This window comes from Oncorhynchus gorbuscha, linkage group LG26 (genome assembly GCF_021184085.1).
Source record: "Oncorhynchus gorbuscha isolate QuinsamMale2020 ecotype Even-year linkage group LG26, OgorEven_v1.0, whole genome shotgun sequence".
Lineage (NCBI taxonomy): Eukaryota > Metazoa > Chordata > Actinopteri > Salmoniformes > Salmonidae > Oncorhynchus > Oncorhynchus gorbuscha.
The window spans coordinates 26,325,047-26,345,485 of record NC_060198.1 but is presented as its reverse complement, the minus strand read 5'-3'; the positions used below and the strand labels follow the sequence as shown (position 1 = coordinate 26,345,485).

General features: G+C 45.4%; 1 protein-coding gene across 1 annotated transcript in view; it reads left to right on the top strand.

Annotated features, from left to right (window-relative positions):
* Positions 1-20,016, top strand: part of LOC124015323 (LIM and SH3 domain protein 1-like) — a 42,351-nt gene extending 22,335 nt beyond the window's left edge. Inside the window, exons 4-7 of the mRNA XM_046330496.1 lie at positions 9,963-10,070; positions 14,799-14,877; positions 15,795-15,913; positions 16,262-20,016. Coding sequence (XP_046186452.1) covers positions 9,963-10,070; positions 14,799-14,877; positions 15,795-15,913; positions 16,262-16,435 — 480 coding nt within the window. The 3' untranslated portion in view covers positions 16,436-20,016. The remainder of the gene's footprint in view (positions 1-9,962; positions 10,071-14,798; positions 14,878-15,794; positions 15,914-16,261) is intronic.
* The last annotated feature ends 423 nt before the right edge of the window (positions 20,017-20,439 follow it).

The following is a 20,439-nucleotide window of genomic DNA, read 5'->3' as shown; positions in this document are numbered from 1 at the left end:
ATAAGCATGTTCTCATATGTGTGACTATGATATGTATTTAGGAGGACTGGTTATTAGTTGTTGTGGGTTGAGCAGGCTTAACACACCCCCATGCAGACAAAACACCATCTGTGCCCGTCTTTCTCTCTGATCTCTCCCAACAGCTCTTCTTTCTTTTTTTGTTGCCACAAGAGTCATGTGGACTGGAAACTATCGTCCGACTGAGCCCCGATGCCCCCTCACTGGTCTCTCTCGTGCCGTCTCTTTCTCTGTATAAAGTGAGAGGATGACTAGAAGACTAGAGTTGGAGAAATGGCCATCACAGTCCGGACCCATGCTCGTTGTGGTCTTTCTGTAGCTCAGTTGGTAGAGCATGGCGCTTGTAACGCCAGGGTAGTGGGTTCGATTCCCGGGACCACCCATACGTAAAATGTATGCACACATGACTGTAAGTCGCTTTGGATAAAAGCGTCTGCTAAATGGCATATATTATATTATTATTATTAATAGCAGCACCGCCAATCTGGATTACATGCAGAGGGGAGGGGTGTGTGTGTTGGGGTTAGCTGTGGATTAGCAGCCATACTGACTGACAGTCTCAGTGTATGTAGTCTGTCCACCAGCTCCCAGGGGCCTCCAAGAGGACTGGGAGGATCCTAGAAGACCAGTAAACAAACAGACCGAGGCGACATGGCCACACGGAGATAAGAGTCCAGCCACACACACACACACACACACACACACACACATTCTCAGAGGAGGCTAATGAGACCACTGACAGATGCTGGAGCCTAGTATCTCCAGCAGCAACCTACAGAGAAGATCAACCAGCTCCACATCTCTGCTACGTGTAAACAACACACGCAGCCTACATCATATGACAACATGCAGTAGTTCTAAAATGGACACACACACCACCAACTCTTTAGTGTGCAGAGAGCATATCTCAAATCTCATCTTTATTATAGCAATAACAGGTGACCCAGTTTTGGTCAGTTTTTTTTTCTTTCTCCCCTCTCCAAATAGACTGTTATTCTGGTACATCCTGTGATGGAAGGCTGATTTCTATTGGCCAGGGTCTGAGGACTGGGGGCTGCTGGGAGATCTGGACATGGATTTGGGGTGTGGGGGGGCTGGGAGTGTTTAGACTGGTGGTGAAAGGTTATGAGAGCCAGTTGGCCCTAATAAAACTGTCTGGAAAATACATTGGTTTGTCATACTGCTAGAACAGGAGAGTGGGGATGTACACAGTAGAAGATCTAAAGGCAGTCGTCAGTAAAACCATTTGGTTTCCCGACTAATGATCACATAAAGTGCACTCGGGAAGTATTCAGACCCCTTGACTTATTCCTCATTTTGTTACATTAGAACCTTATTCTAAAATTAATTAAATATTTTTTTCCCCTCGTCAATCTACACACAATATCCCAATATGACAAAGCAGAAACAGGTTTTGAGAAATGTTTGCAAATGTATGTCCACTACCGTTCAAAATTTTGGGGTCACTTAGAAATGTCCTTGTTTTTGTCCATTTTTAAAATCGCATCAAATTGATAAGAAATACAGTGTAGACATTGTTAATGTGGTAAATTACTATTGTAGCTGGAAACGGCAGATTTTATTCCCAGCTACCTGGAAGGACAGCATCCCGTAGTCGCCTCTTCACTATTGACGTTGAGTCTGGTGTTTTGCGGGTACTATTTAAGGAAGCTGCCAGTTGTGGACTTGTGAGGCATCTGTTTCTCAAACTAGAGAAACCTGCACCTGGGCCTCCCACTCCTTCTATTCTAATTAGAGCCAGTTTGTGCTGCTCTGTGAAGGGAGTAGTACACAGCATTGTAGGAGATCTTCAGTTTCTTGGCAATTATAGACTGACAAGTTTCAGAAGAAAGTTCTTTGTTTCTGGTTTCTGGCCATTTTGAGCCTGTAATCGAACCTACAAATGCTGACGCTCCAGATACTCAACTAGTCTAAAGAAGGCCAGTTTTATTGCTGCTTTAATCAGGACAACAGTTTTCAGCTGTGCTGACATAATTGCAATGGATTGGCTAACACAACGTGCCACTGGAACACAGGAGTGATGGTTGCTGATAATGGGCCTCTGTACACCTATGTAGATATTCCATAAAGTATCAGCCGTTTCCAGCTAAAAGACATTTACAACATTAACAATGTCTACACTGTATTTCTGATCAATTTGATGTTATTTTAATGGGCAAAAATATTGCTTTTCAAAAACAAAAACATTTCTAAGTGACCCTCAAACATTTGAACGGTAGTGTATTTATTTAAATATCATATTTCCATAAGTATTCCGACTCTTTACTCAGTACTTTGTTGAAGCACCTTTGGCAGCAATTACAGCGTCGAGTCTTCTTGGGTATGATGCTACAAGCTTGGCACACCTGTATTTGGGGAGTTTCTCTCATTCTTCTCTGCAGATCCTCTCAAGCTCTGTCAGGTTGGGTGGGGAGCGTCGCTGCACAGCTATTTTCACGTCTTTCCAGAGATCTTTGATCGTGTTCGGGCTCTGGCTGGGAGAACATTCACTCTAGGACATTCAGAGACTTGTCCCAAAGCCGCTCCTGCATTGTCTTGGCTGTGTGCTTAGGGTCGTTGTCCTGTTGGAAGGTGAACCTTCGCCCCAGTCTGAGGTCCTGAGCTCTCTAGAGCAGGTTTTCATCAAGGATCTCTGCTTTGCTCTGTTCATCTTTGCCTTGATCCTGACTAGTCTCCCAGTCCCTGCCTCTGGCAAACATCCCCACAGCAGGATGCTGCCATCACCCTGCTTCACCATAGGGATGGTGCCAGGTTTCCTCCTGTTGGCATTCAGGCCAAAGAGTTCAATCTTGATTTCACGAGACTAGAGAATCTTGTTTTCTCATGGTCTGAGTCATTTCCTTTAGGTGACCTTTGGCAAACTACATGCGGGCTTGTCATGCATTTTACTGACGATTAGCTTCTGTCTGGCCACTCTACCATAAAGGCCTGATTGGTGGAGTGCTGCAGAGATGGTTGTCCTTCTGGAAGGTTCTCTCATCTCAACAGAGGAACTCTGGAGTTCTGTCAGTCTTGGTGGTTCCAAACGTCTTCCATTTTAAGAATAATGGAGGCCACTGTGTTCTTGGGGACCTTCACTGCTGCAGACGTTGTTGTTGTACCCTTCCTCAGATCTGTGCGTCGACACAATCCTGTCGGAGCTCTACGGACAATTCATTCAACCTCGTGGTTTGGTTTTCGTCTCTGACATCCACTGTCAGCTGTGCGGCCTTTTTATACAGACAGGTGTGTGCCTTTCCAAATCCTGTCCAATCAATTGAATTTACCGCAGGTGGACTCCCAAGTTGTAGAAACATCTCAAGGATGATCAATGGAAACAGGATGTGCACCTGAGCTCAATTTCTTGTTATGTAGCAAAGGGTCTGAATTAAGAGGTCGACCAATTTTTTTTTTTTTTACAATTTTTTAAAAATTATTTTAATTAGGCAAGTCAGTTAAGAACACGTTCTTATTTTCAATGACGGCCTAGGAACGGTGGGTTATCTGCCTTGTTCAGGGGCAGAATGACAGGTTTTTACCTTGTCAGCTCGGGGATTCAATCTTGCAACCCTACAGTTAACTAGTCCAACGCTCTAACCACCTGATTACATTGCACTCCACGAGGAGCCTGCCTGTTACGCGAATGCAGTAAGGAGCCAAGGTAAGTTGCTAGCTAGCATTAAACGTATCTTATAAAATAAACAATCAATCAATCATAATCACTAGTTAACTACACATGGTTGATGATATTACTAGTTTATCTAGTGTGTCCTGCGTTGCATATATAACTGTCTTGCTCCAATGTGTACCTAACCATAAACATCAATGCCTTTCTTAAAATCAATACACAAGTATATATTTTTAAACCTGCATACTTAGTTAATATTGCCTGCTAACCTGGCTCGTTGCGAACTCTGCGAAGACTATTTCTTCCTAACAAAGACAGCCAACTTCACCAAACGGGGATGATTTAACAAAATAGCATTTGCAAAAAAACACAATCGTTGCACGACTGTACCTAACCATAAACATCAATGCCTTTCTTAAAATCAGTACACAGAAGTATATATTTTTAAACCTGCATATTTTACTAAAAGAAATTCAGGTTAGCAGGCAATATTAACCAGGTGAAATTGTCACTTCTCTTGCGTTCATTGCACGCAGAGTCCGTGTATATGCAACAGTTTGGGCCGCCTAATTTGCCAGAATTGTACGTAATTATGACATAACATTGAAGGTTGCAATGTAACAGGAATATTTAGACTTATGGATGATAGTTTCCAGATTCCATTCGACCATATTAATGACCAAAGGCTCGTATTTCTGTGTGTTATTATGTTATAATTAAGTCTGATTTGATAGAGCAGTCTGACTGAGCGATGGTAGGCACCAGCAGGCTCGTAAGCATTCATTCAAACAGCACTTTCGTGCGCTTTGCCGGCAGTGCTTCATTCAGTGAGCTGTTTATGACTTCAAGCCTATCAACTCCCGAGATTAGGCTGGTGTAACCGATGTGAAATGGCTAGCTAGTTTGCGGGCTGCACGCTAATAGCGTTTCAAACGGCACTCGCTCTGAGACTTGGAGTTGTTCATTGACCTGGCCAAGGCTTTCGACTCTGTCAATCACCATATTCTTATCGGCAGACTCCGTAGCCTCGGTTTTTCTAATGACTGCCTTGCCTGGTTCACCAACTACTTTTCTGATAGAGTTCAGTGTGTCAAATCGAAGGGCATGTTGTCCGGTCCTCTGGCAGTCTCTATGGGGGTGCCACAGGGTTCAATTCTCGGGCCGACTCTTTTCTCTGTATATATATCAATGATGTTGCTCTTGCTGCGGGCGATGCCCTGATCCACCTCTACGCAGACGACACCATTCTGTATACTTCTGGCCCTTCCTTGGACACTGTGCTATCTAACCTCCAAACGAGCTTCAATGCCATACAACACTCCTTCCGTGGCCTCCAACTGCTCTTAAATGCTAGTGAAACCAAAAGCATGCTTTTCAAACATTCGCTGCCTTCAACCGCACGCCCGACTAGCAGCACCACCCTGGATGGTTCTGACCTAGAATATGTGGACATCTATAAGTACCTAGGTGTCTGGCTAGACTGTAAACTCTCCTTCCAGACTCATATCAAACATCTCCAATCTAAAATCAAATCTAGAGTCGGCTTTCTACTCCGCAACAAAGCCTCCTTCACTCACGCCGCCAAACTTACCCTAGTAAAACTGACTATCCTACCGATCCTCGACTTCGGCGATGTCCTCTACAAAATAGCTTCCAATACTCTACTCAGCAAACTGGATGCATGTTTATCACAGTGCCATCCGTTTTGTTACTAAAGCACCTTATACCACCCACCACTGCGACTTGTATGCTCTAGTCGGCTGGCCCTCGCTACATATTCGTCGCCAGACCCACTGGCTCCAGGTCATCTACAAGTCCATGCTAGGTAAAGCTCCCCCTTATCTCAGTTCACTGGTCACCATGGCAACACCCACCCGTAGCACGCGCTCCAGCAGGTGTATCTCACTGATCATCCCTAAAACCAACACCTCATTTGGCCGCCTTTCCTTCCAGTTCTCTGCTGCCCGTGACTGGAACAAATTGCAAAAATCGCTGAAGTTGGAGACTTATCTCCCTCACCAACTTCAAACATCAGCTATCTAAGCAGCTAACCGATCGCTGCAGCTGTACATAATCTATTGGTAAATAGCCCACCCATTTTCACCTACCTCATCCCCACAGTTTTTATTTATTTACTTTTCTGCTCTTTTGCACACCCAATATCTCTACCTGTACATGATCATTTACCACTCCAGTGTTAATCTGCAATATTGTAATTATTCGCCTACCTCATGCCTTTTGCACACATTGTATATAGACTCCCCTTTTTTCTCTACTGTGTTATTGACTTGTTAATTGTTTACTCCATGTGTAACTCTGTTGTCTGTTCACACTGCTATGCTTTATTTTGGCCAGGTCGCAGTTGCAAATGAGAACCTGTTCTCAACTAGCCTACCTGGTTAAATAAAGGTGAAATAATTATTTATTTTTTAAATTAGAAATAAAATGTAAAAAATTATCTGCCGATTTAATCGGCATCGGTTTTTTTGTGGTCCTCCAAAAATCCGTATCGGGGTTAAAATCATAATCGGTCGACCTCTAGTCTGAATACTTCGGTAAGTTATTTTTAATAAATGTGCAACGATTTCCCCAACCTGCCTTCGCTTTGTCATTATTGGGTGTTGTGTGTCGATTGACAAATGATTTCATCCATTTTAGAATAAGGCTGTAATATAACAATTTTGAAAATTAGATTTGAATTTGAATACCTTCCAAATGCACTGTATGGCCAGAAATTCAAAAAATGATGTACTTTTTCTGTCTTTATCTTAAACATGGGAGGAACCAGAAAGATCAAATGTTGTTGAAAAGAGTTAGTGCTAAATTTAAGACGCACACAAATGGGACACACACGTCACACACACATTGTGAATTATGGCCCAGTCATCTCCTGCCTATCCTCACAATGTGTGTGGGGTAGAGGACAGGTCAGCACTCTGTAGAGCTTTGTCAGTCAAACAGCAGTCAGGTGACCTGTGGTCAAGGAGCGTTTAGAGCCACAGACCCCGACCAACATGAGTCAGCATGGGTTCCATTCTGGCCCAGAGTGCACCTCTCCCTACTTTCCGGTCTTCTCCCCACTTTCCTGTCTACCAATAAACCAATCAAACACATAGGGTGTGGTACTGCCCAATCCTTAAAACAACAGTCAGGCTGGCTGGCTGTCAGAGGAGAGGAGTGTAGTCATAGAAATTCCAATATCTATCCTAATCTAGATATTGTATTTCTGAGTGTGAGACTGGATGGGGTGCTGCTTGGTAATGGATTATGGCAGCAGGCTCTTCCAGGGGTGGGCAGGCAGATGGATATTTGTTTATTGGTGCAGTCTAGCACCAGAGAGAGAGGGAAGTGATTGTCATTTTTGACCTGTCACCGGGCCTGTATTGTGTTTCATAGGGAACCTGAGTATGTATGTACTTCTGTGTGTGTATGGGTTGATACTTTGTGTGTATGAATGTGTGTATGAATCTACAAGTGTTGCGTCATCGGTACAGTAGGCCAGCTGTGTGTGACTGCTGTATTGTCATTAGAGTGATACCCATCTGATTACATGGGCTGGTCACTTCCTGTCATACTGAGGGTCACACTGGGAAGGGATGGGTAAGCACACACACACACACACACACACAGACAGACCTATGCATCAGGGTTTCCAGTAATAGCTGGCTTTTTGGCTATAATTTTTCTTTTGTTTTGCAATATAAATAGGAATGTCGATTTAACAAAATAAATTGGCACCCGGCCAATTGTCCGGGGGAAGAAAAAAATTGAATTGCGTAATAATGCAATTATGATGCTTTTAAATGCTTTTTGATATGATATGATGCTTTCAAAACATGGAACTTCAGGTCGGAAAGTCGGACCTCTAGAAAGAGGCCGAGTTCCAGACTTGGAATTCCCGAGTTGGATGACTGTTCAAAACTAGTTTCCCCAGTCGGAGCTAGTTTATAATTTTATCCCCATCCCTCCCTCCCAGTGTTCCCAGTTGATTCGAACGCACTGAAGTCCGATATTTCCCAGTTGTTCTGAACGCGGCAATAAGCAGTGGAAGGCAGGCTTCATCAGCGTGTCACACACCACTTTGCGATGAGCTGGAAAAAATATACTTCATTGTTTGAAAGCTGAACGTTTTACTACATATTATGAGGCATGTCTTACCTTGTTTTCAAAGTAGCCTTGACAACATCATGCAATTATTTTAAATTAACTTAAATTATCCAGTATCCAAAGGCACAATTTGAGTCATTAACAACCCATCCTAGCTGTTGCATATTAGATCTCCCCCTTTCTAAATGTCTTAACGGCTGTTTTCATCTTTCACATGAAACCGCTCGTATGTGCGGTGCGTGTTTTCCCGCAAATTGCATTATGGAACGAACATTCGTGCGTATCCTTCTGCCTTGTGTGCATTGCTGCCATTTTATAATGTGAAGAAGGAATAGTATCAACATGTTCAGCTAAATGTTCTGATCTGTTTCATCAGACTCATTTGCTTTTTAACAAATTCACCTACTGGTTGTATGAATTTGGGATCTATCATCCCACAACTGTCCCAGAATCTGTTTGGAAAAGGCCATTTCTTTCTCAACAAACTGACCAATAGAATAGGTCAACTTTGTTTTTACTATGGGGGATAGTACAGTCGTGGCAAAGTTTTGAGAATGACACAAATATTAATTTTCACAAAGTCTGCTGCCTCAGGTTTGTATGACGGCAATTTGCATATACTCCAGAATGTTATGAAGAGTGATCAGAGGAATTGCAATTCATTGCAAAGACCCTCTTTGCCATGCAAATGAACTGAATCGCCAAGAAACATTTCCACTGCATTTCAGCCCTGCCACAAAAGGACCAGCTGACATGTCAGTGACTCTCTCGTTTACACAGGTGTGAGTGTTGACGAGGACAAGGCTGGAGATCACTCTGTCATGCTGATTGAGTTCGAATAACAGACTGGAAGCTTCAAAAGGAGGGTGGTGCTTGGAATCATTGTGCTTCCTCTGTCAATCATGGTTAGCTGCAAGGAAACACGTGCCATCATCATTGCTTTGCACAAAAAGGGCATCACAGGCAAGGATATTGCTGCCAGTAAGATTGCACCTAAATCAACCATTTATCAGATCATCAAGAACTTCAAGGATAGCAGTTGAATTATTGTGAAGAAGGCTCCAGGGTGCCCAAGAAAGTCCATGAAGTGCCAGGACCGTCTCCTAAAATTGATTCAGCTGCGGGATCGGGGCATCACCAGTACAGAGCTTCCTCAGGAATGGCAGCAGGCAGGTGTGAGTGCAACTGCATGCACAGTGAGACGAAGACTTTTGGAATATGGCAGGGTATCAAGAAGGGAAGCAAACCTGACCTTAATACCATTGAGAATTTGTGGTCAATCCTCAAGAGGCTGGTGGACAAACAAAATCCCACAAATTCTGACAAACTCGAAGCATTGATTATGCAACACTGGGCTGCCTTCAGTCAGGATGTGGCCCAGAAGTTAATTGACAGCATGCCAGGGCGGATTGCAGAGGTCTTGAAAAAGTAGGGTCAAGACTGCAAATATTGACTCTTTGCATCAACTTCATGTAATTGTCAATAAAAGCTTTTGACACCTTTTTATGAAATGCTTGTAATTATACTTCAGTATTCCATAGTAACATCTGACAAAAATATCTAAAGACATTGAAGCAGCAAACTTTGTGGAAATTAATATTTGTGTCGTTCTCAAAACTTTTGGCCACGACTAGATCACAATTCGTCAAGAAGGGGACCGTGCACGTCGTTGCATCCTCAACTTGCATGTTCTGTTTGTATGAATTACCATCTAAGATGGGATATCTGGCATTCTGATCGGGTTACGCTACCAATGCATATGGGTCCAGTCCATTGTCCAGTAGAATCCAATGTCCAGTAGAATTAAAAGGCTGCTGGTCAAATGTCCAGTGCCACGTTTTCCTAATGGAATCCCTGCTATGCATATACCATATATCCATGTGCATTAATACACACCCTCTCTGTTGTGCACACATCTCTTGGTGTGACCTTATAAGGCTATGTCAGCACATCCTGTGTGTATGGTCTCACTGCCCTGGCAACAGGAAGTCTCTCGCTCTCTCTCTCTCTCATATATTTTTTACATTTCATTTGTGTCTAGTTATATGTACATGGCTCTCTCAATTACCCCGTATAGCCACGCTGTCGTTACTCATTGTGGCGTTACCGTGAGGAAGCATTTCACTGTTATTTTTTTTACTCTTGGTGTGTGTTACGATTTACTATGACTATACAGTGTGGTCTTACCGGGTGTGATTGTGTGTTCCAGGTGCAGTACAAGGAGGAGTTTGAGAAGAACAAAGGGAAAGGTTTCAGTGCTGTGGCCGACACGCCAGAGATGCAGAGAATCAAGAAAACACAGGACCATATCAGCAACGTACGTCTATCTGTCAACACACACACACACGGTACCTGTCACAGAACGGGATCAACAGTCCATCTCTCTCCCCCTCCCCCTCAGGTTGTCTCAAATGGTACCCTGGTCAAAGTAGTCCACTATCGGAAACAGTGTGCCATTTGGGACTCAGCCCGACACTGCCCATCCACTTCATATTCTGAGTGGGTGCCAATCATCACAAGTGCCCAGCCTTTGTACTGGGGTATGCCTGAAAGGAGCCAGCACTGCAGATCACTCACACACGCACACGCGTGTGTGTGTGTATATATATATATATATATATATATATATATATATATATATATATATATATATATATATATATTCAAAAAAATAAAGGGAACACTTAAACAACACAATGTAACTCCGAGTCAATCACACTTCTGTGAAATCCCACTGTCCACTTAGGAAGCAACACTGATTGACAATAAATTTCACATGCTGTTGTGCAAATGGAATAGACAACAGGTGGAAATTATAGGCAATTAGCAAGACAACCCCAATAAAGGAGTGGTTCTGCAGGTGGGGACCACAGACCACTTCTCAGTTCCTATGCTTCCTGGCTGATGTTTTGGTCACTTTTGAATGCTGGCGGTGCTTTCACTCTACTGGTAGCATGAGACGGAGTCTACAACCCACACAAGTGGCTCAGGTGGTGCAGCTCATCCATGATGGCACATCAATGCGAGATGTGGCAAGAAGGTTTGCTGTGTCTGTCAGCGTAGTGTCCAAAGCATGGAGGCGCTACCAGGAGACAGGCCAGTACATCAGGAGACGTGGAGGAGGCCATAGGAGGGCAACAACCCAGCAGCAGAACCGCTACCTCCGCCTCTGTGCAAGGAGGAGCTGGAGGAGCACTACCAGAGCCCTGCAAAATGACCGCCAGCAGGCCACAAATGTGCATGTGTCTGCTCAAACGGTCAGAAACAGACTCCATGAGGGTGGTATGAGGGCCCGACGTCCACAGGAGGGGGTTGTGCTTACAGCCCAATACCATGCAGGACGTTTTTCATTTGCCAGAGAACACCAAGATTGGCAAATTCGCCACTGGCGCCCTGTGCTCTTCACAGATGAAAGCAGGTTCACACTGAGCACATGTGACAGACGTGACCGTCTGGAGATGCCGTGGAGAACGTTCTGCTGCCTGCAACATCCTCCAGCATGACCAGTTTGGCGGTGGGTCAATCATGGTGTGGGGAGGCATTTCTTTGGGGGGCCGCACAGCCCTCCATGTGCTCGCCAGAGGTAGCCTGACTGCCATTAGGTACCGAGATGAGATCCTCAGACCCCTTGTGAGACCATATGCTGGAGCGGTTGGCCCTGGGTTCCTCCTAATGCAAGACAATGCTTGACCTCATGTGGCTGGAGTGTGTCAGCAGTTCCTGCAAGAGGAAGGCATTGATGCTATGGACCGGCCCGCCCGTTCCCCAGACCTGAATCCAATTGAGCACATCTGGGACATCATGTCTCGCTCCATCCACCAACGCCACGTAGCACCACAGACTGTTCAGGAGTTGGCGGATGCTTTAGTCCAGGTCTGGGAGGAGATCCCTCAGGAGACCATCCGCCACCTCATCAGGAGCATGACCAGGCGTTGAAGGGAGGTCATACAGGCACGTGGAGGCCACATACACTACTGAGCCTCATTTGGACTTGTTTTAAAGACATTACATCAAAGTTGGATCAGCCTGTAGTGTGGTTTTCCACTTTAATTTTGACCTCCATGGGTTGATAAATTTGATTTCCATTGATCATTTTTGTGTGATTTTTTTTTTTTTGTCAGCACATTCAACTATGTAAAGAAAAAAGTATTTTATAAGAGTATTTCATTCATTCAGATCTAGGATTATTTTAGTGTTCCCTTTACTTTTTTGAGCAGTATGCTCATCGAACATCTCATTCCAAAATCATGGGCATTAATATGGAGTTGGTCCCCCTTTTGCTGCTATAACAGCCACCACTCTTCTGGGAGGTCTTTCCACTAGATGTTGGAACATTGCTGTGGTGACTTGCTTCCATTCAGCCCCAAGAGCATTAGTGAGGTCGGGCACTGATGTTGAGCGACTAGGTCTGGCTTGCAGTCTGCATTCCAATTCATGCCAAAGGTGTTCGTTGGGGTTTAGGTCAGGGCCTTGTGCAGGCCAGTCAAGTTCTTCCACACCGATCTCAACAAACCATTTCAGTTATGGACCTCACGTTACGCACGGGGGCGTTCTTTGTTTTTTTGTTTAAAAATTTTACCCCCTTTTCTCCCCAATTTCGTGGTATCCAATTGTTAGTAGCTACTATCTTGTCTCATCGCTACAACTCCCGTACAGGCTTGCGTCCTCTGAAACACAAACCAACCAAGCCACATAGCTTCTTAACACAGCGCCCATCCAACCTGGAAGCCAGCCACACCAATGTGTCGGAGGAAACACCGTGCACCTGGCGCCCTGGTTAGCGTGCACTGCACCCGGCCAGCCACAGGAGTCGCTATTGCTCGATGAGACAAGGATATCACTACGGGCCAAATCCTCCCTTACCCGGACGCCGCTAGGCCAATTGTGCGTCGCCCCATGGACCTCCTGGTCGCGGCCGGTTACGGCAGAGCCTGGGCTCGAACCCAGAGGGCTCGCGATGCAGTGCCCTAGACCACTGCGCCACCCGGGAGGCATTTACGGGGGCATTGTCATGCGGAATCAGGAAAGGGCCTTCCCCAAACTGTTGCCACAGAGTTGGAAGCACAGAATCGTCTAGAATGTTATTGTATGCAGTAGCGTTACGATTTCCCTTCACTGGAACTAAGGGGCCCGAACCATGAAAACAGCCCCAGACCATTAGTCCTTCACCACCAAACTTGACAATTGACACTATGTTCGGGCAGGTAGGCGAGATTCATCACTCCAGAGAACGCGTTTCCACTGCTCTAGAGTAATGGCACTATTGCGCATGGTGTCAGCATGGGTGTGGCTGAAATAGTGTGTCCTTTACCACTCCATTGATGTGCAGATTGTCTCTTAGTCCAGAAGTACAGTGTATCTATCTAGGCTGAGTGAAGCCTGGGCACAGGGTTACGTTACTACCTCCCTCTGTGATCCTCTGTTGCAGAAGGCCGCTGCCCAGGGCCTTGCTTGCGCTGGCAGACCAAGGACACACCCCTGACATCACAGCACGCAGCTGCCCTGCTCGGTCTTCTCTAATGACTTAATGAGTGTGTGGAGGGTGATGGTTAATTACTGCTTTCCTACATGGAACAGATTCTGTGTGTCACACACATCAACACTTCTACAACCCCAGGCAAATGCAGCGAGAAGAGAAACACCATGGCGTGTTTTGAGAAGTCCGTAGCAACCGTCCCAGCTGTTAAGAGTATGTGTGGACAGACCAAGCCAAGGGGCGAGGTTGATTATCTCAGTCTTTCTCTCCCCCCAAATTTCTCTCCCTCTTCCTTTCCCCCACTTTCTGTCCCACCTCGGCTGCACACGCTCAGTTGTCCGGCGAGAGACGGACATGTCAGCCTGTCCAGCTACCTTTGAAATGTGAGATTTCCAACTCCAGCCCCCTCTATTTCGCAGCGGTCTGTCTGGACTTGTCTTTCTAGTCCCTCTTTCTCTCTCTCTTTTTCTCCCTCTCTCTTTCTTTCTTCTTCTTATCTCTCTGTCATATGACTCTAATTGACATTTTATTTTGAACTTTTATTTGTTTTCCTCTTTCCCTTCCTTCCTACCTCCTTTTACTTTCTCCTGATTCATGTAGTGAAGGTTAAGAGGGGTGGGGGCTCTTTTGTGTCCTGGACTGGGTCTGGGCTCTTCCTGTTCAGCCTCACGCACTCACACGCCATCTGTGAGCGACCTTCGCCTTCCAGACAAACAGAAGTCAAGTCAGACGCGCCTCTCTCGCATAGCATATTGAAACACATTGCTCGCTCTGTCTCTCCGTCGCCGAACGCAATGTCCTCGCTCACACGTAACACTGGCATCTCCTCCAGTCAGTCTGTGAATACTCTTCTCTGACACCCTGAACACACAGGCCTCTTTCACCCAGCGGGAGGGAGGGAGGGAGGGAGGGAGGGCAGAATCTAGGCTGTGTGTGTCAGTCAGTTTTATCAGTCAGTCAGGCTGGGAACGTGAGTAGGGCTTTATGCTGCAGTAACGGATCAGTCTCGGGTTTTATGGGCTGGTGGTCATTTGGAGATGAATGCTGTCCTTGTCTCTCTCTGTGATGTTGGCTGGGTTTATTATGTTAGGGCTGGTGTTGATGCCGCTTTGATTTACCTGAATAAACAAGGAGCCATTCTCACCCACTTGCTTTGGGTCTCTCTCGTGTTCGTTCCTCATGTGTCAGCGAGGGTTGTTAGGCAGCGCTGAGGTCACCCAACTTCCTGGCTGCGATGTCATTTCCTCTGTGTCAGCAGACCTATTGTAGAAAAACAGCAGCGTGTAGCCTAGCACTGTAGCGCCCCCACCTATTACACACAGCCTGCCTGCCTGCCTGGGGAGGGATCTGGAGACACCTACTGGACACAACAGGAACTGTATTTTATTTTGCTTCTCTAACTGGCTATCTGCTGGACTGAGAGACGACAGGATGCAATCGGGGTTTTCTTATCAAACAAAGCAGCGCCATACATGATATCTGGGTGATGTATCTAGCCACTCTATGAGCGAATTGTCACAATGAGAGTATAATGTGTCTGATTTTCGCACGTGTGTTTTGTCTGTACAGATTAAGTACCATGAGGAGTTTGAGAAGAACAGGATGGGAGGAGAAATCCCATCTCCCCAGCCCAACAGCCCCAATCCAGGTACACTGAGACACACACACACACACACTATGACTATGCGTTTATTAAAAATTCACTATGCCATTTTCTTGGTCGCTAAAATTCGAATAGTTTGCCCCATTCCACAAGCAAGTAGTGTTGAATCATTGTACCATCTAAAATATATTTTTCACAACAAAGAATATTGTGTTTTCAGCTCGACAGAATAACGGGAAGCATAGAAATAGCGCACATAGAACAGATCATCCACTTAGACTAGCTTTTAATGAGAATGACAAATCTATAACTCACATGTTGTTATGAATTCTGTTACATTTTGCAGTTTTAACACCAGTGAGAGTAGACAAATGGTTACATTATCCCTGGTCATAAAATGTGTTTGATCTTTCTGCTCTGTGGACAGCTCCTGTTTTCAGTACACTATGATTGTGAGCTGGTGGTTAACCTGTGCATTCACTGTGTACATGTCATCACCTTTCAATACCACAAACATAGTCATTGTTATAGTTAACTGAAAGGCGCCAATAGTTAACTGATGGCTGCAAGTTTTGACTCGCTCTGCTGTGGAATTCAGAGCCCTGGGGCTGACCAATAGGATGCCAGTTACATAGAGGGGAATACAGCAGGAGGAGATGAGACAGGTGGGGTTGTTTTCAGAGTGCCAGGGACTGGGGGATCCGTTTGTCAGACTGAATAGCCAGAAATGTCTATCTTTCACTCTGATTCAATCATTCAATCTCTCCCTCTCTCACATCATTCTCTCCTTCTCTCTCGCTCTCTCTCCTCCCCCTCCTTCCCTCTCACATTACTCTCTCCTTCTCTCTCGCTCTCTCTCCTTCCCTCTCTCACATTACTCTCTCCTTCTCTCTCTCTCTCTCTCCCCCCTCTCTCACATTACTCTCTCCTTCTCTCTCTCCTCCCCCCTCCCCTCTCACCAGTGTTCCAGCAGCAGCTGCCCCACCAGCCCCCTGCTGCATCTAAGAACTACAACTATGAGCCGGCTGCGGCTCCTGGACCAGTCCGCCAGGCGGCCGCCGCCCCCCCTCCCAGCTCCGGGGTGAGGCAGAGAGACCTCACTACTGTGTTAGGGTCTGTCCCAAACGGCACCCGATTCCCTACTTTAAAGCACTGCTTTTGACCAGGGCCCATTGGTGTCTGGTCAAATATAGTGCACTATATAGGGAATAGGGTTTCATTTGGGACGCACTGTTCTCTCCATTTGGGATGCACTGTTCTCTCTGCATGGTCTGTTCTCTCCACTGTGCCTGGCAGTATCCACATGACCCGCCCTTGCAGCTTTGTCTCGTTAGCAGAGACCCTTACTGTCTCTGAATGTGGTGTTCTCTTTCTCTCCCATCCCTCCTATTCCCTTTACCCCCCCCCACCTCACTCTTTCTGTGTGTAGAAGCGGTACCAGGCAGTGTATGACTATGCTGCAGCCGACGAGGACGAGGTGGGCTTCCTGGAGGGAGACGTGATCGTAGACGCGCAGGTGATCGACGAGGGCTGGATGTACGGCCGTGTGGAGCGCACTGGCCAGCAGGGCATGCTGCCTGCTAACTATGTAGAGGCCATCTGATCTGAGAAAGAGGGAGTTGGGGGGCGGGGGGTGAGAGAAGCAAGTGAAAAGCCCAGTGCCATCTCATCTTAATGCCGCTTTCTATTTCTTTCACTCATTCTCTGATCTGTCCTGTAAGACCCCCTCTTCCTCCCCAATCTCCCCTTTCAACCTCCCCCGGTATACCCCTGGTCTGCTTTCCTCCAACGACAGACTCCCTCCCTCTGTCTGAATGTCTGTCTGTCTGTCTGTCTGCCTGTCTGTCTGCCTTGTCCGTCTCTGTCTGTGCTGTCGTCTGTCTGCCGGTCTCTGTCCCAATTCTTCGGTCCACTAAAAGCGCTGTCCCAAGTGGAATTTAAGTCTTACAGAAGTATCATACCTCCATCTTACAGGCTATACACACACGTCAGGGGTCATACAGTGTATGACCACTATCCTAGCTACAGCACTTCATATTCCAGCAAACTTATGATGCAAAAACGATATGAACCCTTCCCCCCACCTCGTCAATCAAGTTGCCATGACAGCAGAGAACTGAGGCCAATGTGGTCACGAGAATGTGGGTGTGGCATCTTCAGAAGGTTTTGTTCTTTTCTTTCTTTTTTTTCTTCCATTTTTGAAACTGTCTGAAATTGGCCTGACTGGAAGCTCAGTGAAGAATATTACTGTATCTGGGCAGTTAGAACTAAGCTTGAATATTTGACTTGTGTACATTCCATTAACCTATCAATGCCCCATTGTTGTCGCATCAGCCAGTCAGTGAGCAGTATCAGTCTTACCAGAGAGGTCTTATATATTTCTATTACCACACGTGCGCATTTATCAATATTACTTATCTGTTCCCTCACCTGTCTTACCCTGTCCTGCACTGCATTGTGGGTATTGTTCTGAAACTAAACTGGAATCCTATCTTAACTGAAGAACACCTCCTGCCCATGCCTTGTACCTCAAGTTCAGGCATTTGAAGTACAGGAGGGATCAGGGACGAGTTAGTTAGGGGACGTGGTTACAATCATCTTACAATCATGTCATCACCTCAGTCAGTGAGTGTGAAGATATTCCTCATTCTTGCTGTCTCCCGCCCGCAGCCTCAAATGCCTTCCGACAGTCTTACAGAAAGATGAGTGACGTGATGGTGGTTATGGTTGGAGTGGGGGGGGTTTGGGGAGGAGAGAGGGGGCGGGGATCAGGCCCTGCCCCCTATTCCAAGATGACCAACATCCGAGTTGATCGATCGTAAGCGCGAAGGTCAAACACAAATCTCAAAACAATTCTGTATTGTCCATTTTTTTTCTCTCATTTGTTTTGGTTGTTTAACGTTCCAATCCTCATGAGAAGTGTTGAACTGAGGTCAGAAATCCAGGCTGTGGTAAATGTTATTGTTTCTACGTCATATCATGCTGTTTTTATTTTCCTTTTTTTTGGTATTGTAGGAGGCTTATTATAAAAATGTCAATGTATCAAATACATTTCAGAAATAAAACGGCAACTCGATTTATGAACCAATAAGGCACGCTAGTTTGTCTAGACGTGTGCATATGCTGAGTTAGCAATCCCACAGATTTAGATCCGTGGGGTAAATCAAGCATCAACCTCCTGGGTTATGTAATTGCCTGATAATCGTCAAGCCAATTTTCCTGTTTTATTGTGCTAACTCGTGACTGGACTATCTCACCCAGTTCTCTTGTCCTTGAAACTCTTGAGAAGTGGACAGCAATGTTCTGGAGTGCCACTGGCTCATGAATATTCACATGCTCATTAATGAGCAGTTGTCATGGCGCGTAGTAACATTAGGCCCCGCCCTCTCGCCTGCGTTATAGATATTTCTGACAGTCTATGGGTCGGACATTCCCTACCAAATATAGTGGCAAACCTGTGTTCCTTTGTTGGCACGGAAAAATCTGAGAAATGTTACGCAACAATGACTTAATTAACTTCCGTATTGGTAGCTACGAGATCCGTCTGGCTGTCCCATCGTGGGCAGATAATTCCAGTGACGACGATCGTTGTACATTCCATGTCCTACGGGACGGCGTGAGGCTTGGAGAGGGACGTGGTTTCAGTCGAGGTGAACTCTTTCTCCTCCTGGACCTCTGTTACTTCTCTCTTTGCCACCCTACTGTTTATTTCTCTTCACTGTGACAGGTCACAGACGAGGGGGGGGGGACGACAACATGGGATTAAAAATCATGTTCAGCTTTATGAAAACAAAACAATACGCTCACCACTTAGTTTGATGATATTGTACAGGTGTTTTAGGTTATAGCTCATGGGGCTGGGGAAGGGGCTTTGCCTGTAGACTAAAGATGTAGTGTGGAATGATTTGATTTAATGAGGTGAGGGGCTGTATGAAGGGTACACGGTACCCACTTTAATACCAGTGTGGTGGAACGTGTTGGACAATAATTCTGGCTTCAACTTTTGTAATGCTATGTTTTAAATTGAACTAGAATGAACACAACACACACCTCAACCTGACTAGATAATCAGATTGCCATGCAGATGAAAAGGTAAGTCTAGGCCTGCATTTTAGCATCCAAGACCTCTCTACTTGACAACTGGACATTTTTAAACTCTCACACTGTGTGAAGGGCAGTTTTGGGGCCGAGCTATTGGTAGTCTCGTTGCTTTGCTTCAGTAACTGAATAAAGAGTGAGGAGGCGGTTTGGCTTGAAGTGAATGGAGTGTTCTTGGAGTTTGTATGAATTTGGATTGCCTTGTACAGTATCTGCAGTCAATGCCTCTCAAAAGAAAATTGCCTTGGCTACTTGGAGGCTTTGGTGTGTTTTACAGATGGGGGATGAACCAAGCCCACGTTGGCTGCCGCAGCTTTCCTTCGAAGTGATGTGGATTTGTTTTAGTTGCTTTAGGTAGATTTAGGAGGGAGGTGAATGACGGTGATCGTTGATTGGCGGGAAACAAATCCAAAGTGGCCAAAGACAAGATAATGGTGTTTTCGTGTGACTGGAGTGATGATGGACCACAGTGGCAAGGCATAGACATGTACTGTACCATGTTGTAGTCTGTATTGGGTTGGATGGGGCTAGGAGAGAGAGAGAGAGGGAGAGATGCTGTTAACACATACTACTATACCCCCCCCCCCCAACCCTGAGAGAGGGGGTGCAAGGTAAGACTTTGAATCTGCCAGGAGACCAATATGCTCCTCTGCTTTGGTATCATTCCTAAACTCTGCTGTATCACATCTCATATCATCACCTTGTTCTCCTCCCCCAATGTATATGGTCCTATCAGTCCTATGGCCAAGAGTCCTCAAACCTTCTTCCCCAATTATAGACTCCTATGTCCTATGCTTCTGATGAATCAATCCTTCCCTGCTTTTGTATGATACTGGTATATAAATCGCATCAACCAAACACTGACCTAGCATTCAGACCGATGTTGTGCATTCCATCAAAAAAAATGATTTTGTTTTGATAGCATTTTTGTTATTCCTATTTTTTAACATGCATATATTGACATTCTTTAAAAAAAGACTCCAGTTTTAATTTAAAGACCTGAGAAAAGCATAATGTTGCCCTGTTACAGCACTTCGAATTGTACTTAAACATTCTACAGATTCAATAAAATGTCATTTTTACTCAGTAGCGTCCAGTATTATTTGCTTCATTCGGTGTAAAATGCTTCCTCATTCGGTGTGAATGCTTCCTCATTCGGTGTGATTACTTGGCTATATGACTACGAGTTTGCTGAACGCAGATTGCATGTATTAAACGTATATGGGACTGGGCCCTTGGAAAAAATAAATATGTCCCTTGTTTTACGCTACTTCCCACCCTGGTTTTAATGTCTACGGGTATGCTTCCACGCGGGAAATATTATACAACGTATCTGACGGGAGGGGTTTCATGTAGGGAAGCGATTATTCTGGTCCGGCTATTTTCGGAATCCGCCGATCTGCGCCGGTGTTGAGGCTGCCTATTTCTTCGTCGTGTATTCTAGCGATACATCAGCATCCTCCGTTTTTCTGGCATTCTCATCATGTTGGACATTTTAGTGTTGATGTT